This window comes from Falco punctatus (assembly GCF_963210335.1).
Source record: "Falco punctatus genome assembly, chromosome: Z".
Classification (NCBI taxonomy): domain Eukaryota; kingdom Metazoa; phylum Chordata; class Aves; order Falconiformes; family Falconidae; genus Falco; species Falco punctatus.
In genome coordinates this window covers 54,423,096-54,441,802 of record NC_137586.1, presented here as the reverse complement: position 1 = coordinate 54,441,802, position 18,707 = coordinate 54,423,096, and the positions used below count along the sequence as shown (strand labels likewise).

The 18,707-nt window shown below is 41.3% G+C and overlaps 1 protein-coding gene across 2 annotated transcripts in view; it reads right to left on the bottom strand.

Annotated features, from left to right (window-relative positions):
• The window catches only part of GAK (cyclin G associated kinase), a 77,013-nt gene extending 58,815 nt beyond the window's left edge, over window positions 1–18,198 (bottom strand). For both annotated transcript variants that reach the window (XM_080371717.1, XM_080371718.1), the window contains exons 1-5: window positions 17,908–18,198; window positions 7,030–7,091; window positions 5,607–5,666; window positions 2,610–2,724; window positions 2,029–2,171 (exon numbers count right to left, since the gene is read on the bottom strand). In XM_080371717.1, coding sequence (XP_080227843.1) covers window positions 2,029–2,171; window positions 2,610–2,724; window positions 5,607–5,666; window positions 7,030–7,091; window positions 17,908–18,049 — 522 coding nt within the window. In that variant the 5' untranslated portion in view covers window positions 18,050–18,198. The remainder of the gene's footprint in view (window positions 1–2,028; window positions 2,172–2,609; window positions 2,725–5,606; window positions 5,667–7,029; window positions 7,092–17,907) is intronic.
• Window positions 18,199–18,707: the final 509 nt, after the last annotated feature.

The following is an 18,707-nucleotide window of genomic DNA, read 5'->3' as shown; positions in this document are numbered from 1 at the left end:
AATTGCAGTGGATTGGATGTTAGGACTGCTGCAGACACAGAACAGGAAGGTACTAGTAGAGAGGTAGGCTGCTGGGTGACACCCAGAAAGATATAGCTGTGACCCTGTGCAGAGACAGAAACTAGCTATTTGAGGACCATGTGCTGCCAGAATTTTTTCTACTTCATAAAATCCAGCCTTCCTGGATTGCTAAATGGAATGCAGAAGAAACTTAAAGGGAGGGTAAAAGTAGGCAGAAGTATTGTGGAGTCATAACCACCAAAGGGCTGAAAAAAAATTGTACCTCTGGATAAAAATCAGGAAAATATGTAGAAGTTAAGAGGCGTATCAGTAACATTGCAACACCACACAGAGGGCTAAGTTTGTCTTCCCTCTGAAACCACAACTTCTCTGGACTCCCTTCTGTAAAACCTGTTTTCAGAACATCCTATTAACCTCCCCAAAAACTACACTAGCATCTCAGGTCTTGTTGCAGGTTGGCTCAAAACTCTGACCTACAGTTTTTTATGCTGCTGACCTTAGTTCACCCTTCTAGAAAGCATAGCAAAGTTAAGTGATCCCTGTTTGGCTCCTGGTTGTAGTAAGGTCTCTGCCTGCTGCAGAACAACTATCATTTGATCTTGCTTTGCAGCCTCTTTAACATGAAACCAACATGCAATCAAATTCCTGCCTTTTCCCGTATTTTATTTCTGCCAGGAACTTGCATTACTTGACAAGAAAAAAATGAATTACAGCATCAGTTCAATTTCTGTGGAGCTGGCTATGTAAGAAATTGTGTATTTATTTGTAAATAGCTTTCCACCCTGTTTTCAGAGAAGAGATGCATCTTTTCTATGAGCTTTTCTAGGCACTAGGGTACATGAATTTCAGTGAAGAATAAAAGATTTTATTTTAGAAAGTAATGCCAAGAAAGTTCTGTTCCAGCTGGGTTAAAATTTCTTTGACATGACCTAGAAGCCTGCTCAATGGTACTGAGGGGAAAAAAGTGCATCATAATCAAAATTATTTTTATATAAAGAGGCTATACTAGTGCCTAACACGAAAGCTTTCAACAGGCTTGAAAACACTTAGCACGTATTTACTTTTAAAAAGCCGCTTGGTTTTCTTCTCCCCAAAGTAATCTAATACATACTTAAGAAGAAACAAGTTTTCCTTTTTTTTATATTCAGCTGATATCACATCAAGCAGGAAACAGACATGTAAACTTCAGACACTGTTTCAGGAATAAAAATCTTCTTTCTCTTATTTTGTTTATATTTACAGAGACCAACTCCTTCCACTACGTTCAAACGTATATGTAGTACAGCAGAGACTCACTGATGATTAGAGCTCCTTTCTCTAAAGGGCAAAATACAAAATTCCCTGCCTTCAAAATACAAAATTCAAAGACAGATAGAAGTCCTTCCAAATCTCCAGAGCTTCTAAGGGAACACCACCTTCTACAGCATAACCTCAGAGCAATCTTGGTAAAGGCAACAGAATGAAAATTAAGAAACAAAATAGATTGTGAATTATGCCTACCAAACTTTAAAATTCAAGTTAAAAACAAACCATAAAATGCAACGCAAGTTGTTAGATCTAAAACTAAGAGCTTACTACACATTCTTAAAGACTATGTAATCTTTCACAGAGAATGTTATTTCTTTCCTCCTTCAAATCTTTACCTCTTCTATTTAGCAATGTGCTCACCTCTAAACTGCAACTCACAAGTTCTAACTGGTTATTTTATCAAAAGTCAACTACTTAAAGACTAACTCAACCAGCTAACCATGATACACTACTTTTCTGTCAGCATGTTCAGAGAGAGTACAAGTAGCACTAACCACAAGGAAAAGACATTTGAAAAGATGCAAGTATTGCAGTGAGGAAATTCAAGTGAGTGACATCCAAACGGTCCTGGCAAGGCAATACACACAAGCACTATGCTCAAGGGTGTCCGCTCTATTCGATCAAGTCATAACACTGATTCAGCCAAACATGCTCTCTGCTGTTTAAAAATTCAGCCTTTATTTAAACATTGTAACATACCTTTAAATCTCTATGGATAATAGGAGGCTTCTGTTTATGCATATGCTGCACTGCTCTGCAGGTCTGATAGAAGATCTTCAAAACTGTGTCACAGGAAATAGCTCCTTTGGACTCTACTTTCTTTAAGAATTCCACCAGCTGTCCTGCAGGAAATCAAAGAAGTTCACATAAGCACACACAGTACACCACAAATTCTGAAAACTTGGCATGAATAGACAAACACTTCTTGTCAAGGAAGATTTACAGTTTCGAGTTGTAATATTAGATGAATATTCTGAAAATGGCAAATTCACACCAACTGCAATGCCAAAGGAAAAGGTGCTCTAAGGAAGTATTCTTTCCTTTCCTTCCTCTGTCTAGTCTCAAACACTAAGAACTTGATGATCACCTCATATTTAAGATGAGGTTGAACTGTAGTCTCAAAGAACATGATCCTTTATCTTATGAAGGATGCGGCTGAACTCCAGCTCATGAACTGAACTACGCTATCTTTAAGAGGATTTCAAAGCTTCTAAGCTGTGAAGAAACCTGTGCAAAACAGCTGTCAGAAACAACATGCACTCTGGGAAAAGAAAGTTTACCTTTACACAGCTCTGTAAGCAGAAGAAACTCTCCCTGTCCTGTATCAGATTCTTCTTTTCCAATAGATGCAGCAGAACAGAACTGGACAATGTTGGGGTGACCGGAAAGTTTTTTCTGGAGATAACACGTTCAAGGAAGACAACTGCCAAGTTTATTGATACTACTGTATAAAGCAGTTCACAGCCAAGTCATTTGAAATGTTAGCTTAAAACCACAGAAAACATCACAGCTGCAATTAAAATGCTAAGTAGAACAGAAAAATCCATGCCTCAGCTGAAAAAAAAAATACTTCAGGGGAAGACACTGAAGGTAATGTAATAAAAACACAACATAAAACATTAAAAAAAATCCTTGTGATTAAGGTTCTCTAAGAAAACTGGACTTCAGTAACTAACAGGCCTAGTTACTTCTTTTTCTCTTTTGACAATGACTGCAAGGTATTAGGTACAAGTACAAGAGAGATCTTTTAATTGTCAGGTGCTTCTTTAGTTGGCTGATCAAGAAAGGGCTGTTATATCAACACCTGTCTTTACCAAGCAAGTATTTAAGCAAAACAAAGTTCAAAACAAATGAAAGCTCTAAAGGACCCAGGATCTTATCCTCCCATCATTAGTAATAATTCTGTACACTAAAACCTTAGCCATGTTTCACTTCCAGTTCAAGGTATCCTTTTTTAAATATGTAAAGGGGAGTAAAATGTGAGTGATCTCAGACCCTGCCAGTGGAAGTAACACTACAACATGCCTCTGTGTTGTCCCTGGTATGCATCACCTCAGCCATATGCTGAGACTCATGCCTATGAGAAAAACACACAATATTTACAAGACGCATTCACCAAGTTTGGAGAGAAAAAAGTGAAGACACAATAAGTAAAGCAAAGCTATACAAAAAAGGGCAAGCTGGATCCACCAAATTAGAATGACTCCAATGTACTACTTTATCTTATGCAGTTCTTCACAACCTTGTACTCCAAGCCGCAGGAATTAATTTCATTTCAAAATTATATCTTGGAAAGTCAGCAACAGTTAACTCTTGTTCATGTCATACATATGCCTTAATGAGCCTGAGCTGTGGAAAACATCCAAAGAATATTCAGGTTCCCTACTGCTGGCAAGATACAGCGTAGCTAGAAAATATACAATGCTATGGTAGTCTGTTCTTTGCAAGTGTACCTCTAGCGAACAGTGTTTAGTGTTAAGATTTTGCCAAGCATTTCACTAATCATAGGAAGAGATGTTTGAGTGGCTTAATTTAGTATCAGTGGGCTTGCCTAGTAACTTAAAATGAAGCTAAATACTAAAGAGTAGAAAATAAAATAACAGCACACCACAGCTACTCACTGACTCTTGAAATAAACTGAGGGTCTGAGTAGGTGCTGTGGAGCAAATACTCAATTTTCTGAAGCCAGGGATTAAAACACTCTGAGATTGCTTTATACCCCCAAGATGACATTATACCCTACCATCTAACATCACTGAAGACAAAAAGGACAGCAACAACACTGAAAAACATCTGCTTCTTGTTTCTGATGCTGAAGTGCTGAGGCCTGAGCAACAGGCCCTGAGCTAAAGTTGACCTCTACATGAACCTGCCAAACAAACTTTATATATACATATATATATATATATATAATTTTTGGTATCCTATCATTAGCAAAATATGCTTAGTGAAAGATGTAGCTTCAATAAAATGTAATCATTAGTGAAGATACAGTGCATCCCTCCTTGCTTAGAGGCAGGGGGACAAGGCTGTGAAACCAATGGTTGGCCTTGTTTGGAAACTGGTGGTTAAAATCCAGTAGACAAAGGAAACTCACTTGGTTCCACCCTGAGCCCTGGCCAGGCTTGGGTGGGATCTGAGGGGAGTAAAGCCAGGTGTTTCCACATTTGATATTAAGTGAACTTGTTTATTCAACAGTATAAAACAGGGGCCCTCAAACTTTTTAACCAGGGGCCGGCGCGGATGCAGTGGCAGGCAGCCATCTGCGGCTGCTTGGTTTCCCCCCCAACCCCCGGCGGGGGGGGCAGGGGGGTCTGCAAATACCGGGGGCCGGATTGAGGACCCTGGGGGGCCGTATCCAGCCCACGGGCTGTAGCTTGAGGGCCCCTGGTATAAAAGCTGGGCCCTCCTGCAGTGACTTTGGAGACATCACCTATGAGGGGATGCCCTGTGTAGGACTTCCCCATTGCTGGGTCAGGCTTTCTAAATTGTCCCTGCAACAGGGGCTCCCCAGTGACTGCAGATCTGGCTGATGGTAACGTATTAGGGCAATGGATGATGTATCTTTCTTGCTCACTATAGCTAATCTTGAGTCATAGTAACTACGTGCATTGCATTGCTTATCTGTTTTATTGCTTGAATCAGGGTATCATAGGCTAATCCATTTGTATGTGCATATTGCCTTATTTTCTGTATTAATTTAAAATGAACAGTAAATCAAGGTTATCTTCTCTGTTGGTGTCTGTATGCTATCTATTGACCCCATCAACTGGTAAAACAGATGCATGTATCCTACTGTAACTTCTTCCTTAATATTCAGTATTACTTTTTAAAGCCAGATGTATCTGAGGCAGAAATTAAGAAACATTGTGAGTAAAAGAAGTTCTGAATAATCAAAAAGGCAATAAATCCAGTGCATGTGAGGGAAGTGTACTTAAGATCCAAGTATCATCTGAATGGTCAAAAGGTCTGTTTACCATGGTCAGAGGACTGCAAGAAAGCCCAAATATGAATTTCACTTCTGGCTAGATAAAGTCTACACTAGCTACAGAAGTTTTCTGCACACATTGAATTCCTGCAATTTTTTAACAACTTGCTGGATGTTGGTGTCAGATTCAGGACAAACCAGGAACCTAGATCTTCCTCAGAAGGTCAGTCCTCTTAAGCATTGTAGGGCATAGAAAGAACTGAATCTATAGAGCAGTCCTCTATTTCCCAGAAACATTTGATAGCAGGCAATTAAATCAAAACTTTAAGATATGTTCCAGAAAAGATACCATAAAACAAACTTCCTGAATGATGGCTTTGTTCTTTTCTTCTTCATTGGACAACAACCGCTGTCAAAAAATAAGAGTAATTGAGAAGATACAGTTATTAAAACTTAGAGAAAAACAGTTCATTGATTTTTTTTTTTCCAGACCACAAAAGATAAGCTACAGTCAAAAAACTAAGGAAGTGTGATGGGACAATAAACAAACTGGGCTTGTTGTACATTTGGACATACTGCCATAAACATACCACCCAGTTCTGCAGGTACCTGTACTATTCAGGTTTAGTGATAACTGAGCAGCTGTAAACTTTGACACTCAAAAAGTAACTGCTCTGACAGCTTTGTGATGTGTAAAACACTAAAGTTTGAGCACCGTGCACTGACAAAGAAAAATTATTCTTCTGCCTCAAATCTTTAGACAGAACTTTCAACCTCCTCTAACCAAAACTTCTCCAAATTAGGCAGCCCAATTTTTTTCAACAGTACTCAAGTAATCATCAGCAAAATCAACCGTAACAACTTCCAGTATCTGCCTGGATTTAGACTAGAATCAATCTACAAAAGTACCAGTTTTACAAAACACAGAATGTACAGTAATTGTTCACCTTCCATCTATTATTTTTAACTAGGGCTACTTCTAGATGACATTTTGAACATATATACTATATGGATTTGGTCACGTTTTGTTACTGTAGGATGCGGTATGAAAAGTAAAAACACAGACTAAGGAACTACTGGTCGTGTAATGCCAACTTACCTCTCCCAACTCTCATACTACTATCCTTTCCACTTTCTCTCAAGATAGGTACAGGCACAGAACATCCCCACCCCAAAAATGAAGCCATTTTGTGGTAAAAACAAGTGACATGATATTTTTTTGCAGCAAAATATGACCAAGTAAATTACTTCACTTTATTGTCCTTTACATAATACTTCAGTTTTTCAGCTGTTACATGACTATTATAAGCTTTCAGAAAACAAGAATCCAGTGGCGTGTCTCTGAAAAGTGCCAGGATTAACATTTGATGAACGAGTCAAGAGTGTGGAAACTTACTGTGTAAGTACAAAGGTAGGCTAACCAGCAACCTAAATCTGCTTCTGAGGAGTGAAAACATTCCCATACAGGTAACTAGGAAAAATTCCTTGTACTCATGTAACAGAATGCTTGGGAAGGGTCATGAATTTCTAGACCAAATGAAGACAAACAGCAGTAGCACCCAACAGAGCAACTCCCATCTTCAACATCTAAATGTAAAGTGCAGGCCCCTAACAGGAATGACCATTCTGAATACAGGTATGGTGTGCTAAAAACACCACTTCATCATTCTGATGACTTGTTCAGTGGCATACACAAAGGATTAACTATCATGCTAAAGCACCAAGCAAAAAGACAGACCTTGTAAACTTGTGGTGAAGTAAATTTGTTTTACCTTTAAAGCATAATCTTTGCCACTTCCAAGGTCTTGAGCTTCATAGACAAAAGCAAAACCACCTACAAAAAGAAGGCACATAAAGTCAGTTTTAATCTCAATATTCGGGTAAATAGTTATTTTTAGTCTAACAAATCTAGCACAAGAGTATAGACACATCTCTGAATGTACAAATTATACGTATTTTTCAGTGGCTTGCCAAGAGCATGGGTAACCTACATACAAGAGCTAAAATATTCTCTTCCTTTCTTTTACATATGCCAGAAGCACTGTTACTTTCGTGCACTCTGTCAGTCTGCATATGCAGATTTCCTAATGAAGCAACCTTTTTTTTAACGCAGGTCCCTATGCAACCAAGATTCACTACCGCCAATACTACCTAATGATTTTAAGTAAACTACTCCTTTGTTTTACACTGTTAGGCTTTGTATAAAAACAGCAATAACCAAGGGAGATAAAATGTTAAATACATACCTCCTCATACTTTTAGGATAATTTCCATGCTTCAGACTTCATGTTAAAAGTGGAAAGCATTTTCAAGCACTGAAGCACATAATTCCAATGACAGCGATACTGTTACTAAATGCAATTTGTCACTGCATACAGCATTATTTTCATTCCAGCTTCTTTTGTCAGAATATCTATTTCATCAAACACTACCGATTTGTTCAAGAACACTGCAAATTTCCACAAAGTAAAAAAGACTGAGAAAAAGTTACAGGTCTACTAAATTTCCTCAGTTGCTAATTATGTTAATCTAACTATCAAAAGAACATACTTGAACAGTTCTACTCCCATTGTAAAGATCCTGGTATTACTCCAATTTCTTCTAGGAATGTCATCTTCATGGTTACACAAACACTGTAGTTGCATACATGCTCACTGTGCATTACAGAGTATCTTTAGTAGATTAACAACCAAAGTGACAAACTTCAATGATTTGCCTTTCCACCCTTTTAATATAAATGCTATCTTCATTGAACCACATAGTGATGTTTTCTCTAGCAATAATTTGGAGAATAAACACAGAAGATGTCAGCAAACCACATAAGCCTAAGGGAATAAGGTAACTAAAGAACGAACCACCACAGACAAGAAAGAAGTTGACAAGGCCCTTTTAAAAAAAGGTGCAGAATCCAGGTCAGTACAGTCACATTAGTACCCAATACCTTCTTGTGGATGGGGAATATTAACAAAAGGCTTGAAGTGGACACAGCATTTGCTTTCGCAATTCAATAAACACAACATTTTTCAAGAAGAGTTTTACATGGCAATTGACCAGAGTTCTCCAAGTACCATTCTGAACGGTACTGCCCACACACCTTGTCATTTTTCCAGTAGCATGCAAAACACTAAATAAGTGACAGGCTGCTGAATATTACCTTTGCTTTTGATATCTAAATAGGAATTACACACAAAAACAGCAAAACCAAGACTGCACTTGCAGGAAGGACAAGCAAAAGACAGGGAAGAGTTAAAGTACTAATGAGAACACTGAAGATGACAGACAGCAAGGGCTGCTGTTCATTCCCACCATGTATCACCTATGCATGCATTGTGCTTATCCATTTACTTTGACCTATCCTATAAAAACAGTTTTGGTACTTCCCACAACAGAAGTTTCCTTAGCTTTTCTAAAGCCCCTAGTGCAAGTCTTCTGATCAGCAATTACAATCAGCATTTCAGGCACAGATGGGAGAGGGGCCAAAGACAGAATGAAGTCCACACTTACCATCATCTTAAAAGCATTACCTCAAGATACTTTGCTTCTTTTTGAATGAGAACATACGCAAGAAGAACATGGTTCTGGACAGTGCTGATCAGTTATGACTATTGCTTACAGATTGCATAGAGCTGGTGAAAGAAGCAAGGTAATTTGTGAGTCATCCTTCCACTGAAGCTGGATGCTGGGAAACCATGGGTTTTGATTGCTCTTCCCAACCAGTTCCCTATTCACATCTGGGGGCATGTCCCAGGTTTCAGAGGCCGCTATCCTAGTGAATTGCAAGCCCCCACACCAGTGTGTACCAGTCACTACATTACAGAGCTACTGCCTACACATCTTTGACCTACACAGATGCTGCAGACTACCTACACAATGGAAGTACTGCTGGCCCTACAGAAGGAAATCATTACATTCATCCTGATCAATATTTGATTTTATTCTAATAACCCTTCAAACCCGCCTTGAAAATATATGCTTCCATTTGCAAAATTAGGGACTTCAGGCCAGCACAAACTTCTAGAACATTAAATCACTCTGATCAACTGTGTACACTGCCAAGGGTTCCAGGAGGGCTGGAATGGGGCAAGACTACTCTTAATTGCAAGCATACACCTTGCTAGTACCTCTACAAATGTCCACAGACCTACATGCATGTTGTAAAAAAAAAAAAAAAAAACTATCTATGCTTCATTCAAATGCATTAAGGGCCCTCCTGGAAATCACACATGTGAAAGCACCTATGCATCAGAATTAAGTCATCAAATCAATTCAATGCATCACTTTCAAGCATGTACCTGATTAACACCCAAGCTGATCCAAACTCTAAAGAAAGGCCCTAGAAGCACTGCTACCTTTCCAACTACTTCAACTGGTCTGATAAGCTTTCCTACAAGCTCTTCCTACAATGTAAGAAATGTTTACAATATAGACCAAGTTTCACATTATCACTAAGCTTAATCCTGTTGACACTGAGTACAAAGGAGTAAAAGGAGGAATCAGTGTATACAACTAGAAAAATATTACAGCGAGTCTTCAAAAAGAGGTATTTCTTAAACTTTCACAGAAGTCCTGATCATCATACAGTCCTCCTCTACACACATTCAGTTGCCCCAAAATTTTCTTTCTGTTCACAAATCTTGAAATTCATGCTTAAATCTCAGCCACTTTTATGAAAACTACACAAGTTCATTTCTTGATGGAAAAGGCTGTGTTTTTAACACTTAGAATCACAATATTAAAACCACTTCAGAAGGGCTCCTGAAGTTTAAGTAATTTCTGTTCAATTTCAATAAACCTCACTTCAATCAAAAACAATTAATTTCAATCCTCTTAATAGCTAGCTAGGAATCTAAAGAAATCTTATATTCAGCGTCATAACTACTTCAAAACATCCACTGGATGTAGGTTTCACTATTCATTTAAAGTCATTAATGTTCATTTTGGCCTAGCAGCACAAGTGAACATTTTGGGCAATGCAAGCCATTTAAAAATTACTTCCTGTTATAAACAGAAGTTAATACAAGCTCTGCTTCAGTTAAAGCACAGGTATTTAAGTGAAGCATAATTACCATTATCTGAAAATCCAGTGGAATCTGCATAGAAACTGTCCATACTAGGATTTTGCTGCAGTTAAATACAAAGCTGGCAAGACCTAACTTGCGTATTAGCAAAATACTTTGTTTACTTACTACATTTTCATAGAAGGGGTCAACAAAAGGAAAAGTAATGAAGAGAGTCTTCTTTAATGTCATTGCAATGGTGTCACAGCTTACTAGAGCTCCTCATGCAGTAAGATCTAACAATTTATTAGAGGTATTAGAATAATAAGCTGAAGGGAGAAACTTAATTAAAATAGTGATACCTTCAGAGTACACAAGTAGTTTAAAAGACGCACTTTTAGTTCAGTGACGGTACCTTAAAATCAAGTACTGAAATGCTAAACAGATAGTTAAGTTCATTAAACTTTTCAGAACTCCAAACAAAAGCCAGTGGTATCATGCCTGATTAAATTCCTAATTCATTGCACTGGTTTTATAGGTAAGTTCACTGCTATGGCCTCTAACCTCACCCTTTATAGCTATGCCCCTGTCAAAACATCAGTTTTAAGTTTCTCATTCAGTCACTTCATTGTTTCACCTGAACACAATTCGTTCCCTGCAACACTGCTCATTCCAGGTGGTGGTTAGTTCACAACTACTGCAGCTCTACAGCTGATAGCAATTTTAAATTATGGATTTTCTGGGGTACCAGAAGAGGTATAATAAGTTGCAAAGATGGCTTTTAAAAAAAGTAAATTAAAAGTATCTGTTATTGGTGATTTTTTTTTCCACAAAAGGCAAAATTAGTCCTACTGCTTCCTTATTGTTTTGTTTAGGGTTTGAAGCTGGCTTCCTTGTGGAGCTAGTCTATTAAAACAGTTTTAATATAACCTGAATAGGGACAACTTCACTGACAAAACTTCTTTGCCCTAACAGCTTACTCCAGGCCTTCTGACCAATGTAGTCTGCAATATAATTCGCAAAAATTTTAAGAAAGTTTCACCTGTTTAACTATAACCACACCAAGGATTTCACAGTCAACACAGCCATGGCAGTTAACAGTCACACTCCTACACCAACATACCTGTATGAACAAACACCTGTATAGCAGACCCAACTGAGGCAAATGACAACATGAAAGTTAAGAGTAGGAGGACGTTGGTTTCTTTCCTAGGGGTGCAGAAAGAATATATTTTTATTTGGGGTGGTTTTGCTCATTATTTCCACTCACATAAACACCTGAGACCATTTTAAGTCAGTTTTCTGAAGTTTTTTACATCAGCAGAATCATCTTAGCATCTCCCCATAGAGGTTACCAGTGTGCATATATGTACACAGCCATCCCAGCTCTTGCCCTGAGACACTAAGTGAGAGGGCTGGAGGGGCACAGGAAATCGGGAGGGGACACAGCCAGGACAGGTGACCTGAACTAGCCAAAGGGATACTCCATATAACAGGACATCATGCTCAGTATATAAACCGGGGGAAAAAGGAAGGGGGGACATTTGGCATTATGGTATTTGACTGCCCAAGTAATGGTTACACGTGCTGGAGCCCAGCCTTCCTGGGGATGGCTGAACGCCTGCCTGCCCATGGGAAGTGGTGAATGAATTCCTTGTTTTGCTTCGCTTAAGTGCACAGCTTTTGCTTTACCTATTAAATTGTTCTTATTTCAACTCTCAAGTTTAACATTCCTTCCTGATTCTCCTCCCTATTTCTCTGGGTGTGTGTGGGGGTGCGTGAGCGGCTGCGTGGAGCTTGGCTGCCGGCTGGGGTTAAACCATGACACTAGTTTTTCCACTGACTAAGCATTTCATAGTCCCTTTCTCAGAACACAGCCCAAGCCCTAAAAATGGTCTCAGATTATTATTTTCTGCCTCAAAAATTATCACAGAAGAAAACTAGTTTTCTTTCTTTTCTGCAGCACAAGCTTAAACATAAGAGGTTCACTATAGCGTACCACACCAGCTCATGAAAATGGAGTAGCCAAAGTACAACAGTCCGTCCTGGAATCAATCTTGGCTCGTAGCAGATCCAGAGAAACACGCTAGACCACAAAGCTTACCAGCCTCCCCTTTCTGGCCCACACTGAGACCATCTGATGACTTCCTCTGCATTAGGAAATTAGCCCTACCTCATTTGCTTTAATAGAAAACAATCTACACTCATCCTTACACCACTGCAGCCCACAGGCATTACTCCTGTCAGTATTTTAGCATACTCTTGTAAAGATTAGAAGACCCTTTCTTTTCCAACCCAGAGGTTTGCCTTCTCCCTCAAGTTAAACCTTGGCATCAACATAATATTGAATAAGTTCACTGTACTATAAATCAAATTGGATTTAAAACTGCTCCTTTTTTTATCCTGTCCCTGTTTTCTCTGTCTTCAGTGATTTTTTCATAGAAACCATTTCAGTGAAATGACAGTTTTCCTACTTATCAGCTAGTGAAGCATCAAAATAGGGACATCAACCACAACATTAAAACTGCTTACCACTGTAATGTATTGTTTCATTGCACACTTAACTAGTTATGAGAAAAGGGTGGTGTGAATAGCTTCCTGTTTATAACAACTTGGTATGACTTGTCCACTCCCTTCCCAAATACTGACCAAATTTGTTCCCTTATCAATACTAAGTAGCTTATGTTTCAATCATAACTTCATTAAAAATCTGTAATTTTAGCCTGGGCTCCATGTTAGCTGTTTTTCCACCAGAGTACAGGCAACATCCTTAATCAAAGCAGAAAGGATGTTCTGTGATTGTTGCCAAGCATTGATTCATAAGCATGTTTTTTGAAGTCCAGTCACATAATTGTGTCAATTTCAAAGTCCTAACGATATCAGCAGAGTTCAAATTAAATGTAAATATGCTCCAGTTACTGTAACTTTAGCTATTGTGCTGAATGCTCATGAGGTCAAGCATGGAATTTTTTAACAGGAACTTATCTTAGAAAGCAGCTTTTCTTTATTAGAAAAATAAACACCTGAGCAGTTAAGGAAGCACAGGATACTTACAGAATGCCTACAAAGCATACGGTGAAAGTAACAGCCATAAGGGTATTTTGGAGTTAACTTTGAAATGAATAGGGGGCACTGACTCAAGTGACCACCAATGACTAACCAGGATCCACGTGCATTCATAGTATAGCTTTGCAATGATAGCAATATGGAAACATAGTAGCTAGGAGGAGTCAATGTGACATATATGCTATACTAACAGTCTATGTAAATTTGAGCATATAAATACACTAAGTTTTCTGTCCAACTTTGCACTCCATTTGGGGAGTTTTTCCCAACTGTCCTGATTCTGCACACAATCAAATAACGCAATGTCTCCTTCCTAAATGTAGTCTTTTCTGCATTTCAGGAGCTCAGGTAAAACAGTAACACTAATAACAAGATTAAACAGGCCTCAAAAATGAAGTATGGCTCTAAAATCTGGATTTTTTCCCATGACTTGAGAAGTAGAGAGGTATGACACCCTAAAACTTTCAGCGCTCACCTGCAAGCAGGAACTGCTATACCTCAGAAACACCAGTTTTAAAAAACGGCACTGTTCCGCTTAACGTTGAAAAACTTCTCTACATCTACAGTAAAGGGAATGCAAACTGGAAAGCTGCTAGGTCAGCGTGCTTCAGCTCTTCAGAGACTATCATATTTTTCTCCTACTTCCAAAAACTCTGCCTCACACATTATTTGCAGAGTAACTGTCAGTTCATCCTTTACATGACACGCTGTTGCAATTTCTCTCTGATTTGATACGAGCTCTCCTCCTTTCATAGTAACTCCAAGCATCTGTCAGCAAATCAAACTAAAACAATGTTTGCTGAAACTTGACCATTAAGTGTCCATTGTAATTCTGCTGCCCAGAGTTTTATGAATTACTTCCATTAAAAAAATAATCCACATTTAATTATGTTACCACCATCCTATAAATCCAGAAGTTGCAGAGACCATGAAATTGTATCTGTAAATTTGGTAAACTGTAATACTGCCTATTCACACTCAATTTACTGAAGGAACCTTTAAGTCTAAAGCAGCAACTTTTTGATACTTTAATGACAGATGCAAGTTTCACTTTGTCAGAACAATGACAGCTTTGTAAACTCCAAAAAAATTGAAGTCTGTAGCTGCTACCTTTCTGACTAAGGAATGATGCTTTCTTCACAGTGAAGAAATGCATCAGCAGTCTCTCAACAAATAATCTGAGAGCCCAGTGACCAGGTTCTATTCCTTCTACAGTATAGGTGGAAACCAAGAAGTTTCCCATACTTACTTGTCCACCATCTTTTAAGTGTCACCATTATCAGGTAAACAAGCATAAGGTCTTAACAGAAGAGACACTTGGTCCAGTGCAGGCAAAAATGAAAGCCAGCAGCATCTAGCATTTGAAAAACACATTTGCAAGGTTGGTTGTCTATGCAAATATGCCAGTTTACAGGAGCAAGAAACAAGAAATTTCTGAAAACTACTGTTTAGCCTGCTGTGGTCACTTGCTCTCCCCATTCTCATCTAAAGTCAAATGTGCAGGCTGCAAGGATTCCTGAATCATTAAGAACTACTTTAGTCCCTCAACTACCTAGTACAGATTGATACAGGAATCCTGACATTCCTGAATGAAAGCGATGGATACTCCAGGATGTTAAATGACAAAGCAGAGAGTCAGCATAAAAATGCACATACTGTTCATGTGAACAGTAAGCGATCTGACTGAGGCTTTTCAAGAGAGTTTAAGCCTCTCTCACCTAACCCTACAAAACCCAAATGTGTTAGCAAGCATTTGGAGAATTACCACATATATCTGGACTATGCACATGCAGTCACCCTGGTGACAGCAGACATCCATGTTGTGATATAAACAGGTACGGTATACTCAGACTGCAATGACTTATGGCCATACAAGAGAGTGCCCTCTGTCACAAGAGTGTAAGATAGTTACTTTTACTAATACTGTCTACTTCTATACGCAATCAATGACTATTCTACTTAAGTAAAATTGTGTGGCAGTCTGTGCACTTAACTGGAGGACCCAAAAGAACCACAGCTGAACCAGCATCACACAAAGGGCAAGTAGGGATTAAATGTAAAGGCCCCAAGCCACCTTCTCTAAAAATTTCTTAACTGCAGTAAGCTACCAAAATACCCAAGTAGAAAATACAAGAGACACTATTCTAGGAACACTCAGTCTGTCCTGTGACACACTTCAGTCTGCTCATGCATTTGGAGGTAGTATCAGCACTAGAGATCATCACCAGCCTGTCCCCCCCAGGTGGCTCTCAACTTCCTGCAGCAGCCCACCACGAATCCAAAGGTGGTGCTGCCAGTTTCTCAGCTTACAGCTTGGCCAAACATGTATTGCACCGACACAGATGGGCAGCACACTCCAGAGCTGGAAAGAGCTGTAGAGTGCGAGAACTGAACTTACACTGCCATGTAATACTCGGTAATGCTAATCCACAGACTGTGTTCACACCAACTGAAAAAGCAGCAGACTGTACGATCTTATGGAAAAGGCTACCCCTCTGCACTGGCTGATCACACACAGTTCATCACTGATTTGAAATCTAAATTCAGAAAGCAGCACTTTACGTTCTAGTAGTGAATTTAGCATGAAAGGACTCCATTAAAAAGTAAAACAGATTCTGAATTTTTAAGTATGGAAGAGAATGCTTATAAACCACAGTTATGCAAGCATGTATCAGGAGGTGTCAAACACAGGTTCAGAGCTCAAAGATGAATTCAAGTTCAGCCACAAAATAAATTATACACCAAGACAAATACAAGTCTGAAGACAGCAAGAGGCTGGGACTTTTGCATTTTATATTTATACTGAATTTACCTTAAGGGTTGTTCTAGCCCAGCTATGCTGGCTGGAAAGTCTTACTTTCTAGGTAAAGTAAGCAGTTAGGCCCAATTTCAGTCAGGGAAATACAGAGAAAAACAACATGAAATGAAACATGGAACACAAAGCAGTGGTTACAGATCAGTTCTCAAGAACACCAGACTTAAAGCATGTCTCCATTTGCTTTAAATCATCTAACCTGGCATCCTTCCCCTGACATTTTAGAAAGCCTGTGTCAGATTGTGGGAGACAGCAGGCTGCTGCCAAAGTAACATATGAAATACTTGTTTCAGAATCAAGAACTGAACAGCAGATATATCTCAGATATAGCTTCCTGCCCTTCCTTTCCTTTGTTGTTCTTTGGAAACTGCTGTGGTCACTCCTGGTAGGAATGTCACAATAACAGCAGCACCAGCCAGTTCATTCAGCATTCACGCCACATTGAATGCCAACATTTCACTTGCAATTCTCTTTCGTGAAGAGCATCTAAGTAAAGGCTGAAGGCAGCATAGGACCTGACATTCAGTGTTCTAAATGCAACTCATTACCTACAAAACTGCCAGGTTTTGTCTGAGATCATATGCCAGACGTGTTTAAGCATTAAAAGTAACAACTTATTTGTCCTTAAGAAAATAAAACATCAGTGAAGACCATGTCCTGTTGTTTTACATGAGCAAATTTTGGGGGAGTTTAGCTAAAGTAGCTAGTCTTGAAGAATCAAATTTTTCTTCCACACTGGTCACCAAGATTTCAATGAAAAACTACTCAGGGAAAAAGATAATCAATACATCTATTTATAAAACTACTTAAATACAAGACAATAAAAAGCAACTATAAAAAACAACTTAAATAATGGAAAGGGGCTCTGAAGAGAGCTTTGGGATATTTAATCTAAATAATACTAACCATCTGTATAAAGTTAATCAACTATAACTGTATTAATATGTACAAATTCACCTTTTAGTCTTTTGAGACAAGCTTCCAATGTCTCTTCTACAGGAAAAAATAAAGCAATTCCTGTGACCACAAGCACAAGATCCAAATCTGCGCTAATTTCCAAGTAGTGTGCACACCCCAAACATAATACTTATTTTAAAACAGAGCAGCAAGTAGTGTGCCAAGGTGCCTACCCAAAAATCCAATGAAACTAAAAACTGTCCAGACATTCAATTCCTGTGCTTCAGTAAAGCCTATATGCAGGCCGAGATCAGCTTCCTGACATTTGTGTTTAAAGTTAATGTATTTTCCTGCCTTTCCGCTTTCAAACACCCCAGAACGGCACAGGCAAACATGCACCTCGGCATAGTACTATACATCTTTGTTTATTTTTTGTAATATGCACGCAACCCAGCACTTCCATGAGGACCTCCCGTGGATCATGAACTCCTTGGAGAGTTGTATTACGCGGTGAAAGCATTCCACCCCGTAACGCAGGCGAAGCTGCGGCCGCACAACACGCCGGCCCGCAGCGGGTGCTCCGAAGCCCGCTAACAGCGGCAGCGCCGCGCACCCCCGCTAACCCGCTGCGCGGCCCTCACCGAAGCCGCACTCCGAGGCCGCAAGCCCCGCGGCGGGGCCGCCTGCCCTCGCACCACGAACCCGCCGGCCCCGGCCCGGCCCGCGGCGCCGGCCTCTCGCCCCCACAAGGCCTCCCCCGGCCCAGAGGGCAGGCCGCCCGGCCGGGCGAGGGGCGGCGGGAGGCCCGGGCCCCGAGGGGAAGCGCGGCCCGGCCCTGCACCGCCCCCGGGCGCGCCGCCGCCGCCGGGTCTTACCTTCTGCGATGACCCGCTTGATGCGCAGCTTCATGTCGCCCATCTCCACCGTCTGCCCCACGAAATCGTTCTGGTCGCGGCTGGCGGCCCCCAGGGAGCCGGGGCCCGCTAGGAAGTCCAGGGCGGACTGGAAGAGCGACATGGCCCAGGCAGGCGCTGTCCGGCTGGCTGCCGAGAAGGCGGAGGGGCCAGGGGGGTCGGTGAGGTGAGGCGGGGTAACGGGGCGCGGCGGCTCTGCCAAGCTACTGACTGCAACGGCCGCAGGCCGCCACCGCCTCAGCCGCCATTGCCTCCCCTCCTGGCTGCTTCCGGGAGCGATACGTCCTATGTGACCTCACGGGGCCGCCTCCCGCCAGCCCGCCCCGCCGCCGCAGCCCGGCCGGCCGGCACCGCCCTCCCGGCATGGCAGCCGGGGACGGGCGGGCCGGGGCTCGCCTTCCCGCCTCGTGGGCGGGGGCACTGGGCCGCGGCGGGGCGCAGGGGCCTCCCGCCGCCGGAGGAGCCGAGGGCTCGGGGCGGGCTGGTCCAGGCGCCCCCGGCTGCCCCCCCGAGGCACCTTGCGATGCCGAGCCGCCGCGGCCTGGCTGAGGAGGAGCGGGCCGGGGCGGCTGGGCCGTGCTCGGGGTTGGGAGCAGGGGCTGGGGGCGGTGGACACCGGGCTGGCCGCCGCCGTGAGCAGCCGGCAGCTTGGCCACCGCTGAGAGGTAACGCTCCTGGCGTCCGCCGCTCAGCCCCGCACGGGTGGCACTCGGGCAGGACATGCGCGTCCCCCACGGAGGCTGCCGTAGTCCTGGCACTGT